The sequence below is a fragment of the Vitis vinifera genome, chromosome 5 (assembly GCF_030704535.1).
Source record: "Vitis vinifera cultivar Pinot Noir 40024 chromosome 5, ASM3070453v1".
Lineage (NCBI taxonomy): Eukaryota > Viridiplantae > Streptophyta > Magnoliopsida > Vitales > Vitaceae > Vitis > Vitis vinifera.
This window is the reverse complement of record NC_081809.1, coordinates 3,654,683-3,668,342: the sequence shown is the minus strand read 5'-3', so window position 1 is coordinate 3,668,342 and position 13,660 is coordinate 3,654,683. Positions and strand designations below refer to the sequence as shown.

The following is a 13,660-nucleotide window of genomic DNA, read 5'->3' as shown; positions in this document are numbered from 1 at the left end:
GTTGGAGCAATGACTTCCTAAGTTATTGTTTACCCAAATACTAAGAACAACTTTGTACCTTTTCGATTAAAAATAAGTGATCCATCAGATGATCACTTGATACCATTATTTGCTCCTTACAATGCATTCAATGACATCATGAAAATTTTGATAAAAATGTTAAAAGCACAATTTCTTGTTTTGGATTCTCTGACAAGGTGGATATGGCAGACAGGGAGATCGATAGCCCAGCTTTCAGGAGGAGTGGAAATCGCCGTAGTTGTCATGGCAATGGGGCAGTGGTCACAACAAAGCAATCAACGAAGGTGTAGTACCCCTCATTTTGTCAAATTTGACAAAGGCCTCCTTTATCTGTTCCTCACAAAAGCTCTGCCTCTTCCTGGTCTCCATCAGCATCCTCAACTTCATTCTCTTCATCTTCTTCAGGTGCATCAGGATCCACTCCCTAAACAAATAAAACAAAAAAAATTCACCAGTTTAGACCCAGGTGCAATCCAATTGTTTGATTCATCTGCAAATGCAATTTAGTTTTCTTTAAAGCTTTGAATTATTACTAAATTTTTTGGGACTTAATTACAACACTATATTTCAAGAAAAAAAAAAGTGGGAAACCGCCAAACTTGAGAAAATTGTGTTTAACAAACCTTCATCTGTTTCTCCAAGCGCTCTAATCCTTTTTTGGCAGCTTCATTCTGTGCATTTATCCTAGAATGCAATAAAAGAACAATAATACCTATTTAGGGTGAGGGCATGAGAAACAAACATTTTGTTTTAATATTCCGTTTTTAACTTTCTGTTGAAGGCATGGTAACATATTGCATTGGATTCAGGCCAAAAGGAAAAACTCAGGCATGGATTGCACATGTTGAGCAAGTCAGAAAATTGAAATACATCTTGGATAAGGTTTAACCTCAATGCAGACTGATAATGTGACAAGGCATCTTGCAGCATATTTGTAGCAGCAAATACTTGAGCCAACTTGACATGAAGAGAATCATCCGCCCAGTCCTTGAGATATCTCTCAAGCAGAGATATAGCATCCCCAGTTCGGCCCTCCATGACATGGAGCTCAGCTAAAGCTAGTGCAGCTCCAAGATAACCAGGTTCCAATCTGAGGGCTGACTCATAGAACTTTTTTGCCTGCAAAACCAAAAGTTTAGGGCAAATTCACATCATTGTAAAGTTCCAGAAAGAGGTTCTGATAGTTGAACCTAAACTCAAGTATTCCCCTGAATGCATTGAGGATAGCACATAATATCATTGATCTTAATCCTCATGTCAATATAGAATATATTAATATAACATTTTCTTGCTCGTCAATGTATAAGCACAGGAAAATAGAAGCATACCTATATGAAATGTCACTACCAGATTATAACATATGAATCTTCATTAAATCAAATTCTTCAGAAAAAACAAAAAAGGGAGCTTTAGCTTCCAATTAAAAAAACCTCACCATAAGACATCCATAAAAATTTGTGTATGTATTCAAGCAAGCATGCATGTGTGAGCGTCAAAGTGAGAGATTCTCCCAGATTAAATAATTAAACAATTAAAGAAACTCACCAATAGAAATGCATAAAACCATGGTTTCATGCATGAGCACTTGCTTGAGAGAGATAGAGTGAGTGAGTGAGTGAGTGAGTGAGTGAGTCAGAGAGAGAGAGTTAGATATGCTATGAAACAAATAAATGCAGATAGCCACTGAACATACACTGGTTGTTTTTCTAGTTTGAACATTTTTGCTTTTGTTAAGAATGATCCACACTATATGGAAAGGAGGATTTTGAAATTGAAGAGGCAAGCCAACAAATCATTGACCTTCCTCACAGGTGCTTATTTCACTAAAGCAGATAAACACTAGTCAGAGCAGACAATTAGCAATGCATTTGAACAACATAAAGTTGCCCCTAAAAAATTGTATTCAAATAAATCTTTTAGGCATTTCAAGGAGGCAACTAAAATTGAAGGAAAAATCCATTGACCAGCATCATTATTTGTAGACTCAACCCTCAAGAAAAACTGAAAAAGAAAGAAAAAAAAATCTGAATCAGAGGAGAGAATATAACACAGACACATCAGACTAAAACCAGAACCAGCAAGGCTTCTCCCAACCATATTTGGTCAGCTTCATAGATGAAGGATAATCATAAACGGCTGAGAAAATTTATGACAGGCTCTCAACCTGCCATGAAACTTGATAAAGATGGTATGCAAGCAGGGAAACCAACTGTACTGATTATGCAGTTTAAACTAGTACAGAGAAGGGAGTAATCCTATGCAAATTTCCTAGGCAATGAAAGGGTATAGTAAGGTGGGTAGAAGGCCCTTTTGTAGGAAACTGCATTAATCCAATAGGTATTTGGCAACCTTATGACAACTCATGACATTATAAAACCACATTTGGCACAATATTACTATTAGATATCATATTTAATCAATGTACTCTAGAGAAGTATGAACCATTCAAAATAAACATTTGACAAACTATTTTGTTACAAATTTGGGGGCAATCTCTGCCTCTGAAATAAGTTGTCAAATATTACCTTCTCTCTGCCACCAGAGTTACTAGCATGTACATCCCCAACTAACTTTAAAGCCTTTGCAGATTGAGGCATGGCCTTCATTGCCTCCCTGGCAACATAAAGAGCCTCTTTGATTTTTGAGAGTGCCAAATAAGAACGAACCAAACCTGAAATTACAATGAGCTCCCAATTATACAAGGCCTCCATTCTCTACAAAATGTTTGCAAGGAACTAGTTGAGGGCCAATGGTAGAAATAAGAAGTATGTCAACAGCAAAGCTGAAATAATAGCTAATTAATTAACCTTACGACTTTTCATCACAAATCACACCTTGATAGGAACGAAGATCAGGTTTCAATTCTTGAGCTCCCCTGAAGGCAACTACAGCAGCATCTGGCCGATTCATTGATAGATACAGGTTACCCTGATAATTTACAAATTACTCCCATGATCATTGGGTCTCAAGAGAAACATAAGAAATTAAAATATCTAGAATGTATATAGATGGATGCATTCCATCACTTTGAAAAAAAAGATTTAACCATCCCCGTCTTTATCAGGTGTAAAGTTATTCCAGTACCTTCATGATATAACCTGGTATATGCCTCTCATCAATTCGGATACTCTGGTTGCAAAGATGGGATTGTGAGATAAATTATTAGAGAAGGGAAACAATCCACAACACTCCAAATTAAAAGGCTAACCTTCTCAGCATAAGACAAGGCACCTCTCTCTTCTTTCCTCTCCCACACCACAGACAAAGCCACAAAAACTTCAGGCCTTGTAGGATCAATACTCAGCAAATCATGCACCAACTTGTTCAGCTTTAGATGATCAGACTTTATCATCAGAAGCATTGCATACTCATCCATATAAGTGATAATATGTGGATCAATTGATCGAGCCTGTAAAGACAACACTTTAAATATATCTATATGTATGCATACAAAGAAAGTGAATAGTTGCATTAGCATAAGAAACTAAAACTACAAATTACCTTTTCAAAATTCATTATGGCCTCATCATTCTTTCCAATAATGGCTTCAACCTTCACAAAATTGTTTATGAATTAGACAGAAACAGATGCTTTGGTTGAACTAAAACCAACCAACCAAATGTAAAATTTAACATCAGTTATCAGAATGAGAAGGCAGCCTTTTTGCCATCAATTTAACATACAAACATGATGTATCAGAGACATTTTTCATCATAATTGATAATTCCATGAATTCCAAGGGTTTTACTGGTTTTACTCCTAATCATCCTCCAATCACATCCCACATAAAATTTCCACCCAGTTAAGCCTTATGTCCTTGTCTTTTTGGTAGGGATATTACTAATTTTTATTTGCATGCATGCACCTACAGCTTAATGTTACACAAAGATTAGAGGATGGTTTGTTTATGGTTTCTTTTTAAGAGCTTGAAGTCAATAAATTTATGGACTCAGGAATCCATTTTGGACAATTGAACCTTCTCAAACTACTAGTGGTATCACTACCATCATGCTCCCCAGTGGGGAAAAGTCTAGGATTTAATTCTCTACTTGGATTGGGGGTGGGGCTACTGTATGGGCAAGGATGATGGGTTCTCTTAATATGATACACTAGATAAAGACCTATTTGATGAGTATTATTTAAGGGGGCAGAAGTATAGAAAATGATACACACATACGATACTTGTAAAAGAAGATTGATATTTATCTTCAGATGCTACAAGCCAGGTTGATCCGCCTTTTAATTTCAAGAATTATATAAGCTTTAGAACTTAGAAAAGTAAACATTTAGAAGAGCACATGTGACAAAGGATCATCACAAGTGACAATCTCCTCCATAGGCAGAGAAGCAAAAAGCAAATACCATTCAACTTGAAATGCATATCACGGTATTTTTAGTCAATCAAGCAAATCCAATGTGGCAACATATGTACAATTTTGGGATACTGAATGAATTTGGATTCCTTAGGACTATTCCCAACCTTTGCAATTTCGAGCAATATGTGTATATTATTAGGAAAACGTTGTAGAAGTTCTGTGAAGAGTTCCAAACCACCTGCTTCCATAAAAAAGACAGCATAAAGACAGAAAAAACCATTATTATCATGGATAATAACTCAAGTAGACAGTGCAAACAAAAGTTCAAAATTAGTAAACTAAATCTAGGATCAAGAAAAAACCCAAAACAATAAACTACTGTAAACCTAAAAAAAGATAAGGTCGCAGCCCCAATATTATTTTCTAATGCTTCCCCTTTCCATTCCTTTGCTTTTGGTTAGAATACCAGTAATGGTAATGCCCTTGCACAACTAGAGGGTGATTTTGCATGAACAATAATAGTTTGACACATAAAGTGACATTGCACCATTATGACAATAGATAAAGCTCAGACTCTGTAAATTTCATCACACAGAATGTGTATATGAGGACAGATTATATTTATTATAGTCTGTGCATCTTTGGAGGAATGGCAAGGTTTTAGGTTTCTGCCCCCAAGAAGCACCATAGCAATTTCAGGCTTTTCAGCATTCCTCTGGAGATCAGGGTCACAATGCCATAGAGATGTACAGGAAGTGTCAAATGACAACACAAGAATGATCCTTTGGACAAACTTGGTATATGTATGTGTGAATATGAGCCAATCTCCACCAAAAGGAAAGAAAATGATCATTTCAGGCTTTTGGATACCCTTGATATACCCATAGTTAAATCATACCATGTACCATTTTTCTATTTTTCCATATTGTGATATAGTGCATAGATAACACTACCCATAAGCCCTGTATAACTCTCCCATGACAATACCATCAAATTAAATGTTTTAAAAAGCCAAAGGTGGTCTTGAGGCATTTTGCCTAAATGAGGCAAGGCATAAACCTTGAGGTGGGGCATAAACCTCACAAAGCATAAGCACTAACTTAAATAAATAAATAATAGAGAAAAGAACAAATAAAAAAAATTGAAAAATACTAATAAAATTCTATGAAAACTGAATAATAAGAAAAATAAAATAAAATTCATAATAACCAAATCAAAATTGTTTGTTATGTCAATAATTTATGATGCAATTCCTCTTTCTCTCTTCTAAAATCTAACTCTTCTTCATGGCTTGATCATATAATCTGCTATACTATCATCACTGTCACTATTAAGATCCTCCAAGTAATCATTATCATATCCAATTAATATATTATGCCCCCATTAGAGTTAATATTCATGCAGTCTTCTTTTACATCCATCAATTGCAACAAGGTTTTTTTTCCTTTATCTATTAATAGTAAGATAATGATTATATGAGTTCAACCACTACAGCAGCTAACAACTCCTTTATTTTTTATTCTCGCTCTCTTTTTGTACCCTCCATTTAAAGACTTAAATAGGAAGCTAAGCCCTTGTTTTGTAAAACGTCTAACTTTATCCTTGGACCGAATATAAAACTTATAAAAACTATACCAAAGCTCGACAATAGCACAAAACCCATTAAAACCATTGAATATTGAGATTAAACATTTTATAAAATATATACTAAAAGCCTACAAAGGCCTTAAACCCTTAAATTCATTAAAATCCTTTGAATAGTTGAGGCTTAAGTTAAAGCCTCAATATTGTGTGGCTTAAGCCTCAATTACCCTGTATTGAGGCTATAGCTTCAAAGCTTATTTGCGAAGTTGCCTTGAGGCTCGATAGCCTTTTCAAGCGTTGCTCAAATTTCATGCTAAAATATAGAAGCAAATAATATCCTCAAAACCGGAAGGAGAAGTATCTTACCTTTGTAATCATTTGAAGCAATACAACATTGTGCTTCAACATAACGCTGCACAGAAAGAACAAATTATTAACAATTTGGAGTAGAAAAAAAAAAACACAAATGCATGAATAAACAATACAACTCTAAGAGTAATCATATCAACACTAATTTCCAATTGCAATTAAAACAATTTTGAGAAATTAGGCACCCATGTGGCAACTGCCAGGCACTCCCCAAGAACCAAGCATGTGGACCTAAACTTATTTTGTAATTGGACAGTGACCAGGTATTATGCAATTAAATTGATTCTTTTGACATAAAATAGCGGTTAACTTATATAAGTAGCTGAACTTGGATACATAGAGTAAGCAAAAAAATGGCTATCCTTTCCACCTGACAAATGTGGAAGTTTCAATGTAAATGCTGACGACTCTCAGATTAAATTAGACTGGTATGCCGAAGAACCAAGTCCTATGTAATCTAAAAAATGGAGTTCTCTAAAGTGGATATGCATGAAAACCAGAAAGCAACCAGATTCTTCATGTAGATGAACATCATCTAATGTTACATCTAACCCCTCAAAAATCTTCTTATTTCTTTAGTTCCAGAGGGGCCACAAATATTGACATACAAAAGAATCATACCTACAATACAAAAAATAATCACAAAATCTCGTTTATTGCAACTTGCACTTACTTGCAGCCAACGACTCGAGTCAAAATGATCAAATGGTGGCCTCCCACTTCTATTTGGTGTCTGGAATAAGCAGTCAAGAACATTAACAGATATCAGAACAATGTAAAAGTTCATGAAACCATAAACCATGCAGACCCACAACCTAGGGAAGAAATATTAAACCTAATACACAACAACATCTTTTCACACACTCGACAAATCTGTGAAAGTAATTCTCTAACTATCAATAAGAATTTAAGTTCTCTTACAAAAATGGCACAGCAATAAATAGTTAAATGTCTGTATTTATGAGCTACAAGCTACAATATTTAGCTCATGCAAAGTAAATGATGATTCAAGACTTCAAATTAAACTTAGGAACTTCTTGTATATAGTGTAAGAACATCAACCTGTTGAACTCTTATATGCCACCTTTTGATCTTACATGTGTGTAAGAGAAAACTCAACTCAACAAAACTTTGACTTACAAATAAAATATTCATAACAAATAAGTGGCATAGATAATATTTGCATGATTAAATACACGATAAAAATCAACTGATTAGTTCCATGAAAATGGTTTCGCCAACAAACCTGAGGAAACAATGATAGAATATCTTTTGCAGTAACTCCTAATTCAGCTAAAGCAATAATAGCTTCAATGACATAAGGACAATGCCTGTCAAAATTTCACCAAAGAAAGAAGAGGAAAAGTAAGCATCTAAGATTTAGAAATGTATCAGATCAAGGAATTCTGGCAATGGGCAATCCAATTAGACAAACCTCAGACACTCTTTGTAACAAGCAATAGCAGCACGATTCTGTCTAGAATTTCGATGAAGCTTACCCATTAATAGGTTCATCTGCAAATTTCTTGCTTTGCTTGGAATTCCCTCCATCTGTAAAATGAATAAATGACCCATATCATTCAAATGAAAAGAAACTAGAATCAATAAAACCAATAGCAGTTAAATTGGAAAGAAAAACTTCATAATTGTAAAAATTCCACATAATGAAATATTAATCTTCATCCAGTAACAAAAACAAGAACCGTCTAACAAATCATATGAATAATGATATATCAAAGTTCCTTAGCACCAAAGTATTTTGAGAAAAAAGTAATGAAACAAAACCTCAGCAAGGGCTGCTACGTTCTCATTTATTGCACAATGACACGATGCAATTTTGAACTTCACCTGTCATGGAGAAAGAAACAGTGAACCAGATAAACTATTTAACCTTATAAAAGAATTTTAAAATTAATAATTGGTGCATTCCAAATAAGCCTAAAAAAAAAGAGCTGACCACACAAGGAATGAAACCAGTCTACCTCATTTTCGTTAATTGCTGAAATGTTAAAAGAATTTGGAGAAGAAGACCTGTTTGATGTTGACAATGAAATTCTAGTTGTTGAATTTTGTCTGGGAATAATCTTGTAGTGTTGCAAGGCTTGCTTGTATGTGTGCTGTCAGAAAGTTATGATGATAAGAATTCTTGACTAAACGACTAAAAAATCCCAGTCAATCATGCACAAATACAAGTTCAACAAACCACATGAATAACAAATGAAACGAAAACAATGTCAAACAATGAGGATGAAAATAATCCCCAACTTATCAAAAGGTTAAAATGAAACACAATAAATTTCTCCATATTTTTCCACAATACATGATTTCATAAACATGAAGTTCATATTATAGCAAAAGAATGCACTGCACAGTTATATAGTCCTGCACTGCAAAGTCCTAGATGAGCTAATCCGAGAACAGCCCAAGATTTTTAAGCCTGATACTGTATCAATTTCCCAAGCACCCCTAATAGTAAATAAAGAATCCAGACCAGCAAAACCAACAATTTGAAATATGAAATACCCAGGAGATATTCAATTATTAGAGCTCTTACAATTGCTCTCCGATGCTCTCTTTCACGGAACAAAGCGTCACCCAGAAGCACCTGCATCGGATACAACATCAAACCATTCCATCAAATTCTACAACAAAAGAAGAAACCCAGATGCATGAATTGCAAAAATTAAAACAACAATTGAGAAAAGAAAATGAAGACAGACCAAGCTTTCAGCCTTGATGTGGGGACTGGTTTCGGGATTAACAGCAGAGGAAGAAACAAGAAAACAACCCTGGGCGATCATGAAGAAATAAAAGTGAACGTAAGTTTGAAAAATGGGGGAATGATAAAGGGCAGAAAGAAGAAGTAGATAGTACAAGCATCTGAGCAGAAGTGTAGAGGCCGTGCTCCATGAGGGTTGTGACTTGATCTCTGGGAACATCCATGGCCGGAGAGCTTGCAGACTTGCAGTGGGTTGTGTGTTCTTCACACTGAAACCCCAACCCCGCTCTCTTTTTGAACACCCAAAAATACTCGCTCTTTGCCTTTTATTATACGTCTTTTAAATTAACTTTTATTCTTTTAATTTTATATTTAAAAATTCAAAATTATTTAAAATATATATATTTGAAAATTGATTGATTTAGACCGATTAAAACCATTCATTTAACATTTGTAATTCATTTAAAATATACTTGATTGATTAGACCGATTATTTAAAATATATATATTTAAAATGTAATTCATAATCGATTTCATATTAAAACCATTCATTCAAAGCAATTGAAATATTATTATTATTATTTTTTTTTTTTTTTTTTTTTTTTTTTTCAAACATAACTGCACTTTGTGGTTTATAATATTAGACATGTCATTGATACGTGTGAGATAAATTGAGATTGAAGGAAGCAATTTGGTTCATAGAAAAAGGGCTTTTGATCAACAACATAACCCAAATGAAAGCGGCCCAAGACAAAGGGTTGGGCCTTAGGTCCATATACAAATCGCCTTTCAAGTTTTAGCTCCTCTGTAGTCGGCCTTACAACAGCTACGCTGCGACCAACCGTTAATCTGGAACGAACGATGGAAGCGTCGTCTCCCCGAACATCATCGTCGTCATCGTTGTCGTCGTCGTCGTCGTCGTCGCGGATGAGTCGAGGCAAATTCGTGAAGAAGGTGATGGCGCCGGCAATCGAAGGGAAGTCGTGTCCGATATGCTTGAGCCACGTGGTTGATCGGAGAGCGGCGGTTATCACCGCCTGTCTTCATGCCTACTGCTTCCGATGCATTCGGAGGTGGAGTGATTTGAAGAGGAAATGCCCTCTCTGCAATGCTCACTTCGATTCTCTGTTCTACCGCATTAGCCTCTCTTCTCAAACCTTTCTTAAGGAGAAGTTGCGGCCTCTCGCGGAGGGTGGAACGGTCAATTTTGGAGGTGGAAATGCCGGCCGAAGGTGATGTTTGATCTTTAGGCTATCTGTTTGGTTACGCTATGTTTGTCTGAGGAGAAATTAAAAGAGCGTTAACACTTAACTCTTAACTATTCTAAAATTTATATTGTTCCAAATTTCTTTTTCGTTTGAGATGCTTTCTCAGCAGCCAAACAAATTATATGTTCTGGTTAAGTATTTTATCTTTTCTTTTGTTCTGTTATTTCGTTTGGTTTTGATGATAAACGATTTTTTTTTTTTTTTTAATTTCTTGGCAACCAAATAAGGGGTAGAGTTTCAATTGGTTATCTATTTTGTATTCAGATTTTGAGTTTCTATTTATTTTAGGGTTCTCAGAAGATATTGGGATGAATCAAACAGTGATAGCAGGAGAACAAGGCCGTTGCCATGGCGGCGATCTTTTGGTAGGCCAGGATCTTTGCCTTCTGATGTTGTTGCTGAAAGAATTCTTCAGTGGCGTGCCAGGTACTGCATGAGGACCTATAATTTCAAATTGCCTTCCTCAAAAATTGTGGTCGTGTTTATCTACATTAGACTTTCTATTCAATGTATTCATTTATGGAAGATTTGAAGATAAAAAATGTACTTGATAATTTGACATGAGACTATTAATTTTCTGTAGCATATACAGCCAAGGTATGCAGGCTGTTCCTTTTTCTCCCAGGAATCGTCTTAAACAGGTATGCTTACTGGTCTCAACCATACAATCATTCTGTCTCTTTATTTTTTCATATATCTTGAAATGAAGTTATAGGTTTTGCTAGCACTCCAATGGTATATGTTCATTTAAGAAAATGAACCCAAAATGCGTCATTTTATTTTGTCCTTATCATTTTGGTGATGGCTCCATCTTACAAATTCACCATATGGGAATATTGAAATTATAATTTCCTCAAATTATTTCAATGTTCAGAACAGGGCAAGAATATTGTTTTCGAAACATTTCTAGAAGTTTCTGATTATCAATTGGAATGAGTTGCTGTTAATTCTTTTTGGGCGGATTAAAGGCTAGACAGCATGGAATGGTGACTCTTCCCCTCTCTGGGGGTGAGTTTCCATGCATTTCTAGCGTTTGAGAAATGTTATTTATGTTTTGCCCAAAGGTTTAATGTCCTACACATTCTATGGATATTGTAGCTAATTTTCAATGGTTGACATAAGGCTTTACTGAATTATTCATGTTTGCATTCAGGAAAGAGGAAATGACTTCAGTTGAATGACTTGGTTGCCATCTTATTTTCGCTCTTGTTCTTTTTACTTTCAGAATATATCAGGAAATAGCAGTGCCAAAGAAAGAATACTGCAGAGGATTGAACCATGGATTCAAAGAGAGCTGCATGCTATTCTTCATGATCCAGATGCAGCTGTTATTGTTCATGTTGCAACCTCGCTTTTTGTCTCAAGCCTTGAAGAGAACACTCCTTTAGGATATCTTGGTGGTGAAGATGACTTTCTAGCACCTCTGCGATCTTTTCTGCACAACCAGACTAATACATTTTGGCATGAACTTAGGTACATAAATAGTAAAATTTAGACCATCTAGTGTTGGATATGTTCGGCATTTTATGTGGTTGTGACTTAAATTCCATGGCTCCTGCATGCCATTTAGATGGAACTAGCCCTCTCTGGGGTGGCAGTGGGGGGTGACCTAAATTTCACAATTCCTGCATGCCATTTCCACTGAATTAGTCCTCTCTCGAGTGGCAGTGGGGATGAGGAAAAGTGAGATGTAGAATAATGGCTTCTCACCTGAATGAACAATTTGTAATGTTAATATGTTTTGGTTCTGCTGGTTATTTGTTCAAAATTTTCACCGAAAAAACTGCATTTGACCCATATACTAACTATAAAATTTGGGAAAAGAGGATGTACAATATGGCAAATGTAGGGCAATGTAGGCTAGCATCGTTGGTTATCAAAAGATTATGCATCTAAAGCCACAGATCTTTTGGGGGATAGGTAGTTGTGTTGCTGGGATCAATTTATCGATAGAGGCACATGCAAATGTAATTAAACCTCTGGTTTCCTCTGGACACTGGCTGTTCCTTTTAGTATATCTAGTTGAGGCTTCTGGTGTCTTATGAATGATATTTAGGATGCTAATACAAAAGACTGTAGAATGTAACAACACTTTATTTACATTATCTACCACTACTATGCTTCCTTTTTTTTATCTTCTTTATTTGGTAAGAATATTTTTGGCTTGCTTATTATTGTCATTTTCTAATTTATTTTTTTTCCTCTTAAATGTTCTTCAGTTGTTTTGCAGACAGCACATTTAACATGGAAACGTATGATGCAGTGGTTAAATATGAACCATCGGGTTAAGTGTAGAAGAAAGAATTCCCTGCATCTCTTTGTTTGTTCATGGCATCCAGGGTGCTATGCTGGCATCAATGGCACCTTAAGGTTTCATGTGCTTTGCCTGTCTCAGTATTGAAACCTGTCTCATTGAGTGGAGAGTTCATACTTTTGTATGAATGTTGCACTAGTGTTCTTGAGGTTTTAACAAGAGCTGTTCATCAGTTTTGAGTAATCAGCTGATCTATCTTTAGCTTAAGAGGGAGGGGGGTGAGGTGCATATGCCTAGCATGAAATTTGGAGTTTACTAACGTGGTTGAAGTGCCCTAGATGATGGGTCGAATGAAGATCTTATCAAGGTTGATGGAAATAATTAAAGTGGATATATATTCATCAGCAAAGTAGCAGGAAGGATGATTCCCTGTTAGCAGGGTGCTCATTCAGCAGAGCGCATATTCAGCAGCTTCCGTGGAGTTGGCAGCTCTTCAAGAATGACCAATTCAGGCAGGCCAAAGGTGTTATCCCGAGCTGGAGATCACATATTATTGGATCTTCTCAATTTTATAAGGGCATTTAACCCTTCTTATCAAACAGAATTAATCAGTAATATTTGTATCTTTGCATGCACAAGCTCAACCTTTGGATTACTGCAGGTCCTGAGCGCAGTTTAGATGTGGGAGAACAAGGCAAATGTCATATGCCAAAATGATTCTAATCATCAGTATCTCTGCTTACAGGCTGCTTTGAGACCCCAAATCTGGTAGATAAGATCTCATGGGTGGGAATTGTTGTGCTGCAGGAAAAATCATGTTTTTCTTTTTCTGTCATCAATCCCTTAGCAATCTCAATGTTGTATTTGTGGTTCACAAGATTGCATTTAGCCGTGCCAAACATTCACGCGTGCAGGAATGATGCAGTGAAATTAAGATGGGTTATAATATATATATATATATATAAATAAATAAAAAACAATTCTGCTGCATCTGATATAGTTGTTACCATGTAGCTGTACACTTACGTATAATTTAAAATTTGTGTATAATTTAAAAGTTTTCAAAATATTCTCCATGTAGAATACCTGCAAAAAATTAATTTTAGTAAAAAAATTCATCAATTATGCT

General features: G+C 35.6%; 2 protein-coding genes across 3 annotated transcripts; one reads left to right on the top strand and one right to left on the bottom strand.

Annotated features, from left to right (window-relative positions):
* Positions 1-41: 41 nt before the first annotated feature.
* Positions 42-9,337, bottom strand: LOC100242558 (anaphase-promoting complex subunit 7). The gene is made up of 18 exons (XM_002275274.5): positions 9,165-9,337; positions 9,011-9,079; positions 8,845-8,895; positions 8,273-8,407; positions 8,076-8,138; positions 7,726-7,841; positions 7,537-7,621; positions 6,964-7,023; positions 6,288-6,333; positions 4,502-4,575; positions 3,523-3,573; positions 3,230-3,430; positions 3,106-3,150; positions 2,856-2,949; positions 2,547-2,692; positions 911-1,140; positions 645-705; positions 42-445 (listed from the first exon to the last, which is right to left on the bottom strand). Exons 1-18 carry the CDS (start codon positions 9,231-9,233, stop codon positions 359-361), a joined length of 1,683 nt encoding a protein of 560 aa, XP_002275310.1. The 5' UTR covers positions 9,234-9,337; the 3' UTR covers positions 42-358.
* Positions 9,338-9,587: 250 nt separating this feature from the next.
* Positions 9,588-13,521, top strand: LOC100259613 (uncharacterized). 2 transcript variants are annotated; one of them, XM_010651469.3, is made up of 5 exons: positions 9,588-10,241; positions 10,575-10,703; positions 10,861-10,918; positions 11,503-11,750; positions 12,497-13,521. In XM_010651469.3, the coding sequence occupies exons 1-5, from the start codon at positions 9,871-9,873 to the stop codon at positions 12,564-12,566; spliced, it is 876 nt and encodes a 291-aa protein (XP_010649771.1). In that variant the 5' UTR covers positions 9,588-9,870; the 3' UTR covers positions 12,567-13,521. The 2 variants fall into 2 exon arrangements, with proteins under 2 accessions (XP_010649771.1, XP_002276564.1); XM_002276528.4 differs by having other exon boundaries at positions 10,566-10,703.
* Positions 13,522-13,660: the final 139 nt, after the last annotated feature.